Source organism: Bombyx mori, chromosome 14, assembly GCF_030269925.1.
Source record: "Bombyx mori chromosome 14, ASM3026992v2".
Classification (NCBI taxonomy): Eukaryota; Metazoa; Arthropoda; class Insecta; order Lepidoptera; family Bombycidae; genus Bombyx; species Bombyx mori.
The window spans coordinates 6414846-6427717 of NC_085120.1; the positions used below are offsets into that span (position 1 = coordinate 6414846).

Consider the following 12872-nt stretch of genomic DNA (forward strand, 5'->3'; position numbering starts at 1 on the left):
ACTCCTGATAGAAAGTGGCCACGGCTATCCCTGGATACCAGGAATGCTAGGGAACAGCTACACTGCTTCCGTCAATTACAAATTTGTAATCCATGGTGTTGGATCCGTAGGAGCACTCGGATGTTGAATGGAAATTTGCCAGGACACGCCTTTGGATGAGCTACTTCGAGGAGAGTGCTACTCTACCACCACCATTTAATATCATGCCAACTCCGAAACTCTTCCTAAAGGTGCTTGGACTCCGAAAGAAGGATAAATTAAGAAAGATGAAATTAAAGGTATTTTCAAAATACATTAAAATTTTGTTATCGTTATTTTTACAATTTTAAAATCAAAGAAACAAAGTAGGTATATTTTGAAACAAAACCTTAAAGTTGGAACACACACAAATTTAAATAAAACTTTGGAAACTAAGATAATACAATTAATCCTTAAAAAAAATTTATACTGGCTGCAGATGTATTTGATTACCCGGGTGTATAGCATATTATATTGTATTTGTCGGCACAGCTCGTTTCTCTATCTCTCTCTCTCTCTCTCTCTCTCTCGCGGGCGATGAAGATGGACGTTCTCTTACAATTCCAATAGCTGCTACGGTCTAATAAGAAATGTACATATGAATGAGGGGTACATTTCCGCTTAAGATCATAATACGCTATCCATCTAACGCGTAAATGACAATGATCAACAATGATAATACATCGATTACCAAACGGGAGCGTATCGACTCAAATTAAATGATCTTTATCTAGAAAAGCGACATTTTTTTTCCATCATATGTTAATTTTAAACCATTTAAAATCGCTTCTACCAGGAACAAAAAGAAAAAGAACACGATGTCCGTTACACGGCAGTGATGCGTGCGCTGGTCTGGCGATACGTCTCCGCCATGCACAGGAAGATGGACGATGAGCCAGTGACAGAAGACGATATCAACGAGCTGAAAGGAGACGTGTCAGCGTTGCGATATGAACTCCTCGAAGTGTTCGATAGGAACGGAATGGATGTATCCTTCACTGACAAAAAAGAAAAGAGTAAGGATGTAGTATCTTACTGTTTTAATAACTTTGGGCTGGGGTAAATAATTGAATTATTATTTTATGCCACTATAACAAATGAGGCCGTATGCGCAAAAGTGGCCTAAGCTTATCATATTTAGTATGGAGATAATGGTTTGAATTTACTTTTACACTGCTTCGTAAGCAATAATATTATGCGCAAAAATATTGTTTCCAAGCCATCTGCTATCTTTGGGTGAAACTATGGATAGGCCGGTTTTCCATCAATATTTGTTATAATTTAAATAAATTGCAATATATAAGCAATGAATATGAAAAATTTTGGGTTAGGCCACTTTTGCGCGGATGGCCTCAATTATAGTAAGGTTCAACGTAGCAAAGATTATCTGAATTTCTGAATATCATTCTTATTACTTCACAGCTGTTCTCGGCAGCAAGCAAAAAGTTTGGGAGCGACGTCTAATGAAAGACTTCCAAATTGCCGTGGCGGGAGTCGAAGAGGAGAAGCCTGCAAATGAAGATGGACTCTCTAGGTTCCGCAGGATTGCCAAGATGGCGATCGCAAATACTACCAACGCTAAATGGGACCAGACCCTGGCGGGAACGGGTATTTCGTAAGTTAACATGCAATACAGAAACGTCTAAGTGTATTCTATAGGATACATAGAAGAATAAATTACTAATCTTGACTGTTTTTTGACGTGACAACGTCTTATAATTCGATGGAGCCGGCTGCACGCACGAAAAAACATGACTCATGCGGCGTTACCTCGCTCTGAGGCGTTCTACGACCACGTGGCTAAGCTGGCAATAAATTTCTCCAATTATTTGACGACAACAAAGACGCGATCATGGAACGCCGTAGTCAATTCGAGTCTAATTTGAACATTGAAAACGTCATGAGAGAAATTGAAGCGTTACGATCAATTCAATAGTGATTTCCATTTACCTCCTTCTCTATATCCATACAAAATATCTATCAAACAAATAAAATTAAAATTTTCTTTTGAAAAATGAAACCATACCATCTGTATTTTCTTATGACGTTGTCACGTTCAACTATCGTCAGTAAACCGACTTTACAGACAACCGGTTTTTTTTTAATTACATAGATGGGTGGACGAACTCACGGTCCATCTGGTGCTCCGTGATCACCAGAGCCCCTAGACATCAACAACGTTAACCCCGCCATCCACCTTAAGACACGAGTTCTGAGTCTCTTCTATGTTTCTTATACATATTTTTAATTAATCTACAATTAATCATACACAAAGTCTATTAATCTGTCTTATATCTCTATTTTTATATTATTGTAAAATAGTTCAAATATTTTGTTAATAGTTCAGGATCAACTCGCTTTTTTAGTGGTGATGAAAACCTCTTGTGACTCCGCACAGGTAGGTACCACTGCCCTGTCTATTTCCGCCGTGAAGCAGTAATGCGTTTCGGTTTGAAGGGTGGGGCAGCCGTTGTAACTATACAGAGACCTTAGAACTCATATCTTAAGGTGGGTGGCGCATTTACGTAGATTTCTATAGGCTCCGATAACCACTTAACAGCCAGTAGACCGTGAGTTCGTCCACACATCTAAGCAATAAAAAAACAAAAAAAAACTACTAGTTAGCACTCCAGTCACTTTTAGATCAACGATGATATTTAAGGAATTTTGTTGTCAACAGATCTCAAATCGGACGTTGTCGCAGTCGGGAATCCTTCAAGAATCAACAGAATCTACAGCGCGCTATGGAAGAGGCCAGAAAACTTGTCTTACGGTCTCCCCTACCAGGTACATGATTTTTTTTCCATTCGTATTTATGGTTATACATTTGGACGTAAGCCATGTTGGAGAGAGGAGGGGTTGTATTTGTTTGTATCCAGCGGATCCCCATCATGATGTAAGCCTTGTTGGGATCCGCTGGATGCAAACAGCGCAGGACCGATCAATGGGACTTGGGGGACGCCTGTGTCCAGTAGCAGATGTCTGTGGGCTGAAAGATAGACAGAGAGTTAGATTTTAGATGTCTCGGGAACTGAACCAATACAGAAGCTATGATATAATCAATAGCATCAAAGATTACGTGACTATGTCGCGGTTTCGTGTGTATAAATAGAAATCAAGTTAGGTAATTTTACTGGTGGTAGGACCTCTTGTGAGTCCGCACGGGTAGGTACCACCGCTCTGCCTATTTCTGCCGTAAAGCAATAATGTGTTTCGGTTTGAAGGGTGAGGCAGCCGTTGTAACTATACTTGAGACCTTAGAACTTATATCTCAAGGTGGGTGGCACATTTACGTCGTAGATGTCTATAGGCTCCAGTAACCACTTAACACCAGGTGGGCCGTGAGCTCATCCACCCATCGAAGCAATAAAAAAAAAGGTAAGCTAAGGAAATTATTTTCATTTGGTCTCGCACAAGAAAGTTTAAGAAATTAACAAGCAATCTCAAAGTGGACAAAATTTTTAGTGATTCGAAATTGCGACAGACGAAATTACCATACTTACTCATACACATAGTTACTCAGCCTGTTATCTAAATTTTATTTTGTACAGGTTCTCGCGCCGGTACTCCTATAGAAATGCCAGTGACTCCCGGACACACCCTGCTGGAGCTGATAAAAGATATCTCAACTGAAGTAGGAGAGCCAGTCGACATTAATTCTCCTGCCACTAAATCCCCTATGAAAGTTTCAGGTGATCTTTCGTTTTATTGTCTTATATAGTAGGTGGTGTTTAGTGATGATGTAGTATTATAAACCAGGTCCACCTCGTTAACGGCCCAAGAAAAGGCAATTTTGATTCAATGTTATCTTTCCAAATTTATTTTATTTATCCTATGGCATTCGTTTACACTGCGTGGTGATAATTAAAATTTACAATTTGTGATTAGGGTTTTATAATTGACGCAGTGTAGTTGTAACCGGGAGATCCTCAGGAGGACAGTTCGGTTGCCAGGTTGTTGCACTATTAGCACCACCCAGGCGTCACGTGTAGGGTAGCGGTGGGTAATCTCCTACGGACGTTATGCAACTTCGACAAATTAATAATATAGATAAGATTTAGATGTGCAGCTTTTGACGTGGACGATACGTAATCATCAAAATTAACCTTAATGGTATACATACCGAAAGGCTAATGTTGTTATTTAAAATTTTCATCTCACATTAGCAACGTATCAGACATTATTTCAATAACTTTAATATAATATAACTTTTTAACTTTTTAATACAATTTTGCATTGTTCTAAATCAAAGCCCCTCTAAATAAACATAAATAAGACTTTTATTTCCGGGAGATCTAAAAGACTTCAGTGATTGCCTAGAAGCAAGTTGATTGTCAACTTACTCGCCTAGTATTTACTTTTGTAGAAGTTGCGATACAAACATGACTGAGGTTGAAGATACGATTTACTTGATTTAGGAGAAGATACAGCTGGACTCCTACTGTCTGCTGGTGGAGCAAGTCGACCTATCACTCCCAAGCCACGTACTCCAAGTCCTGTGCCTCCCAAGGTACGATTTTTTTTTTTTACAAAACAATTACTAGTATTTAAATCAATTGATCACCTTTCTCGATATTTTTTCGGGTGACTCGCGAAATTTGGATTTTTTCAACAATTTTATATCTAGGGGCAAAAGGCGGTTTAATCGACATATTGCTTAAACCCTGGTGGTTGATGCGTTTTATTTGGTATTAGCATGAACAGTTCGAATTGAACTTCGATTGAGTTCACTCTATTGCAATAGCTGAAGAAGATTATATTTTTTAAAGTAAATTATCTTTTGTCCAAATTTTAAGCTTTAAATGGCTCTCCTGAAAATTTTGTAAAAATGTCGATAAATTTACATGTAAAAAGAAGTTATTTTATTATAAATAAACCTGAAAAATAAATCTTTGTAACTGAATATTGTTAACAGCCACTGGCGAAAGCGGCCTCGCCTGATCCATCATCACGGGGACCTAGCCCAGTGCCTAAAGTAGTCAGTCCGGTACGCGAGTCATCAAGTCCTGTGCCAAAATTGAGCAGCCCCACTCCTGAGGGAGCGACTTCTCCACAACCTGGTATATTCATTTTACACTTAAATATACAAACCAAATAAAAAGGTGATCCGTGATGCTTGATGAACGATTTGCACAAACAATCACATATGCATATGTACAAGTTCAAATAAAATTAGCTATTTAGTTAAATTAATGTCTTCCACCACAAAAAATACTTATAAATCTTATGATTTCCAAGCGTGTTTTAAGTCGAGTTCGTTTCTTTCGTAGAACCAAGTCCACTGAAGGCAAAACGTGTTACCGGCGAATCACCTCCGAAGGTTATCAAAAGGAAAACACCAGGACCCCCGTCACAAGGTGACCACCAGGTATGACATGAAGAAATATGCTTTAATGTAACTTGACATATATGTCGTTTTATTTTTTTATTGCTTTGATGTGGGGACGAGCTCTCAGCAAACCTTACGTGGTTACTGGAGCCCATAGACATCTACAACGTAAATACCGCCACCCACCTTGAAACGCAAGCTTTAAGTCTCAGTTTTGACAATATAACGACTGCTCCGGCCTTCATATCGAAACGCTTTACTGCTTTACAGCAGAAATAGGTAGGGTACCTACCCGTGCGGACTCATAAGACCTCCTACCACCAGTAAAAGTAATTAGGTATTATGTATAGGTAATAAAATAAAAGTGTTTTGTAAAAAGTTTATATTCTTAAATATTTGCGGCTAGATCTCATTGGATTTAGGTATACGACATTTTGCGCTGCGATGGTAAAATATGAACAGACAAACGGTTGATCCGGTTTTCCCTAGTATTTTAACGGTATCTTAAATAAAAAAAAACGTTTCTCAGTTTGGGTTTTATAAAATTACGTAAAAACTATAAGTCAGGTCAGGTCAAATGAGCGCAAATTCAGATGATGATCGGCTTAATCAAACAGCTTTAAAATATCAAAAACAAATTAGATAGTGGCCTTTACAAAGCAGTTTGCATATCAGCAGGCGTCAGAAACAACTGTAGATGACGGTAAGACGCCAGAGGATATAGCCGTCGCGAGACCAGTAGCCCCGGAGATCAAGCCTACTGAAGGTGCCATACCGCCTCCTCCACCGCCGCCAAGCAAACCAAAGGTAAGGAACAACACCTTTTCTCTTTTAGATTTTTCCAAAACTTAGTCAACATATTTGGGCTCAGAAGATAGAAGTTTTAACTATGAATGTGCAAGGACATAGAGGAAGAGGTAGACCTAAGAAGATATGGATGGATTGCGTGAAAGACAATATGTGTAAGAGGGGCGTGAGCGAAGAAATGGTTTACGATAGAGGAGTATGCAAGGAGAAAACATGTTGCGCCGACGCCAGGTGACTGGGAGAAGAGCAGGAGAATGATGATGATGAGAAGATAGAAGTTTTAATTGTATTATGTTACTATCTTTCTCTTCACATTAACGCCCGGCCACCATTACTAGCAATGGTACATTACATTACGGGCAGTGAAGAAATAATTCAGAAAGTAAAAGGCAAATCAGTAAATAACACTGATACTAGAATGAACTAGATGAATGTAGTAGACGCTAGAGGTGAATGAGGTCGTTTTTACATCTACCCTAATGAATAGCCGGACGCTGTATTACCAGGCCCTAAGGTCCAGGTAGCGTCCCACCTGATAAGCAGTAAATCCTTAAAACACGACTTCGAAGTCTTGTTCACAGTGTAAGACGGCCGCACCGCTCTCCAAACCAGAAAACATGATTGCTTCACAGAAAGAAGTTATTTATTGCTTAGGTGGGTGGACGAGCTCACGGCCCACCTGATGTTAAGTGGTTACCGAAGCCCATAGACATTTACAACGTAAATGCCGCCACCTACCTTAAGATATAAGTTCTAAGGTCTCAGTACAGTTACAACGGCTGCCCCATCCTTCAAACCGAAGCGCATTACTGCTTCACGGCAGAAATAGGCAGGGTGGTAGTACCTACCCGTGCGGACTCACAAGACGTCCAACCACTAGTACGTAATTACGCAAATTATAGTGGTACATGACCACGCGATGAACCTGCTTCAAACACGATCTATCAACAGCAACATTTTTAAATAACAACTGTCCTTTATTGACTACTGGAAACGACTGATGTGCCGAATCTATAGAAATACTGGTGATTCGTAATAGTTAGTAAACATAGCGAGTAAACAATTACAAATGTTCACAGGCGCCGCTAGCTCCAAGCATGGAAGTGACACCATGTACTCCTCCAACACACGCCCCAGCTCCAGTGACTGATTCCAAACCTCCTTCTCCACCGAAAGCTGTTACTCCAAAGCGTGCCACTTCCCCACAGCCATCGACTTCCACATCCACGGTATGCCACTAAAATCTGTCGTATTATTATTTTCTAACCAAATTATAACAGTATTAAGTTTCAATTTATTCTTTCAATAATTCGTTATTAATTCAATAATTACAACATATATTTAATTTATTAATAACTAGCTAACCCGGCAGACTTCGTAATGCCTCAATCGATAAATAAAATACCTAAGCTTTTGTGTAAAATAAACTTAAAACAAACAAAAGGAATCCGTCCGGAGGGGGGAGGGCACATTAAAGGAAAAAGAAAATTGTTATTTTTATTTAATTCCGAGCATCATCATATTTATCTACCTTTTAAACCTTCTCTAGACTTCCACATATAATTCAAGACCAAAATTAGCCAAAGCGGTCCAGCCGTTCTCGAGTTTTTGCGAGACTAACGAACAGCAATTAATTTTTATATAATATATATCGATGTAGATAATAGATAATTTACAGATTTACAAAATGTTTAGAGTTTTAAAATTTACTGCGTTTAATTGAAAGCTCAGCACTCAGCACTCAGTATCGATTCATTAACTTCAATCAAATTGCTAAATGTCATTACATTAGTAAGAAGGCTCAAATTACGCGCGAAAACATTTTAAAAATCCCTAAATGATATAATAATATTTTCTACGTTTAATTTATTTAATACAGCGACCACCGACCCCGCCTTCGCCACCGAATCGCCTAACATCAACATCAAGCACCGAGCAACTCATACCACCAGCATCGCCAGAGCCGCTCCGTCCAGTCAAGAAGATTGAAGAAGTCAAAACCATTAAGCGTCAACCGAAAACTGGATGGCTATAATTATTAAACATACTGCAATTGGTACCACAGTAAAATTGTTACAGAGTTTTTATAAGTTTTTTTTTTTTCAATTTTATTGTCCAATTACCAAAATACCAAATTTTAACCAATACTCGTCCTTTATACAACCTATTTTCGAAAAACCCAACACAAACCAGGTTGGTAAATAAAAAAACCTTTATTCACGAATAAAAATTGAAATGCATCAATAACATCGGAATTATCGGATTGACAGATGCGAGCTGAGTGGTAGTGTCAGAGCGTCAAATTCGCGACTAGTGTGAATGTCTGATAGACCGCCGATGTCGCTCTATTACACCCGACATTCGATATCCTATTGATCAATGACAATTTTTATGTCGTAAGGTTTCGGATCACGTCTACTTAAAATGTCGTTGTCGGTTTTCAGGCAAGGACAATCTTGATTTGATTTAAATTTAAATCAGACTTTTTGTTTCACATTTATTAGATTTCTTTTCGATCCGAAAAACATTTAAGAAAAAGCGTTTCTTCTGCCATAAAGCCTTTTATTTACTTTTTGATGTACATACCTTGGTTTTACTGCGTAACAATATTTTAAAATACCTAGTCTAATTTCCTGTTTATTTAATTTTAAACACACTGTCATGCTTTATGTTATCCTTAAGCTTAACGCATATTGAACTAAAAAAAAAATCATATTTAAAAAAATGTTTTGCGTTATATTTTTCTTCCCTTCGTAATTGGAAAGCATTTAACATTTCAATGTTCGACGGAAAATTTTAATGGCTTATCAAAGAACCCGTCACTAGACTTAAGAGCCTTAAAAATTCTCACTTAAAATTTATTTTCCTAAAATTTAAGTTATATTTTTCTTTGACGACCGTCACGGAGTCAAGTACCTATTTTATGTCTACTTGAGACAATTTTTTCTTTAAAAAAGCTTGTAGCGAGAATCTTAGAAACAAATAAATAATTAATCAGCATCATTTACAATTTTATTTTACGCGTTCACTATAAACATTGTTATGGCTAATTTTATTTGATCATTTGATAATTTACTTACAAATTTACTGTTATGGATTTAAAAAAAGATAACCCCAGTTTTATATTGTATCGTATCATGGAAAAAAATATGAATAAAAGTTTCCCAAAATTGTTGTTTTATTTAATACCTTATAACTTTAAACGAGCGATTCTTGTAAATATATATAATAGAATCTGAATCTCGGAAACGGCTCCAACAATTTTCATAAAATTTAGTATACAGGGGATTTCGGGGGCGATAAAGTAAGTAAACTAAGTACGATTTATTTTCAGAAAATGTTGTTTTATTCGTGTTTTCAATAATCAACTTTATCGATAATCAACTTAAACATAAACTTTTTTTTTATTGAAAGAAAATAATATAATATAATATCAATATGTAATTCGTATTTAAATATACATTCTAAAAAATACAATTTATCAAAAAAAAAAAAGGGCAAAGCTCAGTATTTTCAAAGTCATTATCTAGTGTAGGTATATTTAATATGAAATTATCTCACAATATGCTCAGTAAGAGTATTTGAGATTTAATTAATATTCAGTGCTATTTTCCAATGTCTTAGTAATACTGTCCTTCTCTTATTTACTACTTAACCTAAACGACACAAAGCCCGGTACGAAGGTGTATCGAGCGATAAACTGTGCTGGTGTTCGAATCAAACAGGCAGTTGCAAACTATTCTAATGAAATACGTACTTAACTTATTTCACGTGCTAATTAATTTGCTGGTGGACAGGGGGCATCTTACAAGCCCGCACGGATATATACCGGTTTGAAGGTTGAGGCAGCCGTTGTACAACAGAACAGACTTAGAACTCACCTCTCAAGATGGGCGGTGGTAGTATTTATGTTGTTGATGTATATATATTAGTTCCATTCAATACCAGGAGGGCCGTGGGATATTTTTTTTTTATTGCTTAGATGGGTGGACGAGCTCACAACCCACCTGATGTTAAGTGGTTACTGGAGCCCATGGACATCTACAACGTAAATGCGCCACCCACCTTGAAAAATAAGTTCTAAGATCTCAGTATAGTTACAACGGCTACCCCACCCTTCAAACCGAAACCGGACCGGTGGTACCTACCCGCGCGGACTCACAAGAGGTCCTACCACCAGATAGTTTGTCCATGCTAAAGAAAAAAACTTAAGCGCATTAACACATCCCAAATCTACAATTACCAAAGCCGATCAATCGGCTTCGGTAAGCTACTTTCTGATGTCAACATCAGAAAGTAGCTTGGTCATAAAACAATGCACATACCTAATAATAATTATATAACTTGCGACTGTACTTACGTAAAATGCGGCCCAAAATTAAAAAGCAATTTACAATTTTAAATCTTAAGAGTCTTTTGGTAAAAGTAACTATAATAAAGTGAATAAATTCTCTACATATCTCTCTCTGATCCTTGGTATTTAGATAAGCATACCCTTTTCATTCTTATCTTGGAGAACGCAAAGGATTAACTTCTCCACGATTTTAGTCAAGGTTAATCTAAGTATAAATCAGTCTATACATTGACGTATCGAAGAGAATTCGTTCATTGATTGAGGTAAAAGAATCTTAAGTTTCTAACAAAAAACAATTAATAATCAACAATGTAATGACAACCGCATTCGCAGACCTAGCTACAATCTAGAAACACGTAAAACGTGGTAACAAAACTCCAAACGGTTTTATTTCGCAGTTACGAATTTATTAGGCGAAGGGTGATCCATTTCACTTCAGTTTACGTCACATATAAACCGGACGTTATGTGAGGTTGGATATTTATAGATACTGAAACAAAAGACCATGTGGAGTAGTTAATTTTCATTACCATCAGTTAACGTTAACTTAAATTGTATATTGCGACCTGAGTAGGGTAATAATACAAAGGGTCTCAAAATGAAATAGTTTAGCTTACTGCATCAACGCATAGAATCTGAGGCGCGGAGGCATACTTGTATGTAGTCCCACTTGTGTAAAGCTCTCCCTCTAAGAACGGTTAGCTGGTAGATAACTCAATTGTTGAGTTAAGCTCGCCTTTTTTTTTATTGCCCTTGTAGGCAGACGAGCATACGGCCCACCTGATGGTGAAGGATTACCGTCGCCCATGGACTTCAGCAATGCCAGGGGCAGAACCAAGCCGCTGCCTACCGCAAATTTTATGACCTTTCGCAATTATTTTACTGTCTTAACTGTGTGTACAATTAAGAATAAAGAATAGTCTGGCTACTTGAAAATTCTGTCGATATGGAGCGTTTCTCGGGCTAGAGCCTTGATTTTGTAAACAACATACATATTCGGATAAATCTCATTATCACCTTAATGGAAACTGCCGCTATTGGGGTGCTACGAACCTAAAACGCAAGCATGAGAGGCCGGCCACTTCTTTCACCAAATGACAGTATGGATTGCAATGTCAGCGCAAAAAATTATTAGTCTTCATTTTTGAGAATGCAAAATATTCGGATACAATAAATTCAGAGCGTTATGCGAAAGTATAACCAAAGAATTTGGTTGAAGCAAAATAGGGCAGCCTCAAATACTCCAATGAATATCTGCCGCGAAATTATCGTGCTGAACGTGAAATTTTCCTAGGAGAGACGCCATAAACTGACCTCCACGCCCTCCTGATTTAACTCATTTGCTTTCTGCCATGGGATTATCTCAAGTCTAAAGTTTAATAATAAACTGCCTTTTCTGCCAAGTTTAATGAAAATTATTCACTACGAAATCGCAACCATCACGCAGTCGATCTGCCCAGCCGTCATTGGAAATCTTACCGGTCGACTAACTCAATCCCACGAACGCGAAGACTTACATTTACACGAACCGTTTTTATGAAATAAATTCCCAAATACTGTACTTTGAAAATTAATAAACATTTATTTATAGACACTTTATTTCATTGATTCAGACAAAATACTTTTTTAGACACCCATTATTGTCTCTGCATCAAGCCTTCGTGACTAATAAAAAACCTATTGAATATGCTGATAAAAAAAATGTTTATTGCTTAGATGGGTGAACGAGCTCACAGCCCACCTGATGTTAGGTGGTTACTGGAGCCCATAGACATACAATGTAAATGCGCCACCCACCTTGAGATATAAGTTCTAAAGTTTCAAGCATAGTTACAACGGCTGCCTCACCCTTCAAGCCGAAACGCATTACTGCTTCACGACAGAAACAGGCAGGGTGGTGCGCGGACTCACATGAAGTCCTACCACCAGTAATTACGCAAATTATAATTTTGCGGATTTGATTTTTATTACACAATATTATTCCTTCACCGTGGAAGTCAATCGTGAACATTTGTTGAGTACGTATTTCATTAGAAAAATTGGCACCCGCCTGGTATTCGAACGCCGGTACATCGCTCAACACGAATGCACCGGATGTCTTATCCTTTAGGCCACGACGACATTCAATAAGCCATGAAGTTGTTTAAATGAACTTTTGACAAACACCCTGAAAGATGAATGAATGTTTTGCTGAAGTCATGACCCGTGTCTTCTTCATCTTTACATTCACGAAAACAATTTTCTTTTGCCATTTATTACTTCGTGAACGCAAATATATACCGACATGTCGGAAGTCGGTCAACGGAGATACACGCGTCAGCTAATCTTTATGAATGTATTAGGGACAGTAGTAGTAATTAGTAA

The 12872-nt window shown here is 37.7% G+C and overlaps 1 protein-coding gene and 1 long non-coding RNA gene across 5 annotated transcripts in view; one reads left to right on the forward strand and one right to left on the reverse strand.

Annotated features, from left to right (window-relative positions):
* LOC101735306 (transient-receptor-potential-like protein) overlaps nucleotides 1-9324 on the forward strand; it is a 35992-nt gene extending 26668 nt beyond the window's left edge. For 2 of the 3 annotated variants that reach the window (XM_038015436.2, XM_062672047.1), the window contains 11 exons: nucleotides 111-278; nucleotides 815-1034; nucleotides 1441-1633; nucleotides 2699-2805; nucleotides 3570-3710; nucleotides 4437-4528; nucleotides 4934-5078; nucleotides 5289-5386; nucleotides 6023-6154; nucleotides 7234-7383; nucleotides 8034-9324. In XM_038015436.2, the coding sequence (XP_037871364.1) occupies nucleotides 111-278; nucleotides 815-1034; nucleotides 1441-1633; nucleotides 2699-2805; nucleotides 3570-3710; nucleotides 4437-4528; nucleotides 4934-5078; nucleotides 5289-5386; nucleotides 6023-6154; nucleotides 7234-7383; nucleotides 8034-8189 (1602 nt within the window). In that variant the 3' untranslated portion in view covers nucleotides 8190-9324. The remainder of the gene's footprint in view (nucleotides 1-110; nucleotides 279-814; nucleotides 1035-1440; nucleotides 1634-2698; nucleotides 2806-3569; nucleotides 3711-4436; nucleotides 4529-4933; nucleotides 5079-5288; nucleotides 5387-6022; nucleotides 6155-7233; nucleotides 7384-8033) is intronic. The other variant, XM_038015437.2, reaches the window with a different exon arrangement.
* Nucleotides 5715-7902, reverse strand: LOC134200096 (uncharacterized). 2 transcript variants are annotated; one of them, XR_009974855.1, is made up of 2 exons: nucleotides 7686-7902; nucleotides 5715-7391 (listed from the first exon to the last, which is right to left on the reverse strand). It is a non-coding gene; the product is annotated as an uncharacterized LOC134200096 (long non-coding RNA). The 2 variants fall into 2 exon arrangements; XR_009974856.1 differs by having other exon boundaries at nucleotides 5715-7398.
* Nucleotides 9325-12872: the final 3548 nt, after the last annotated feature.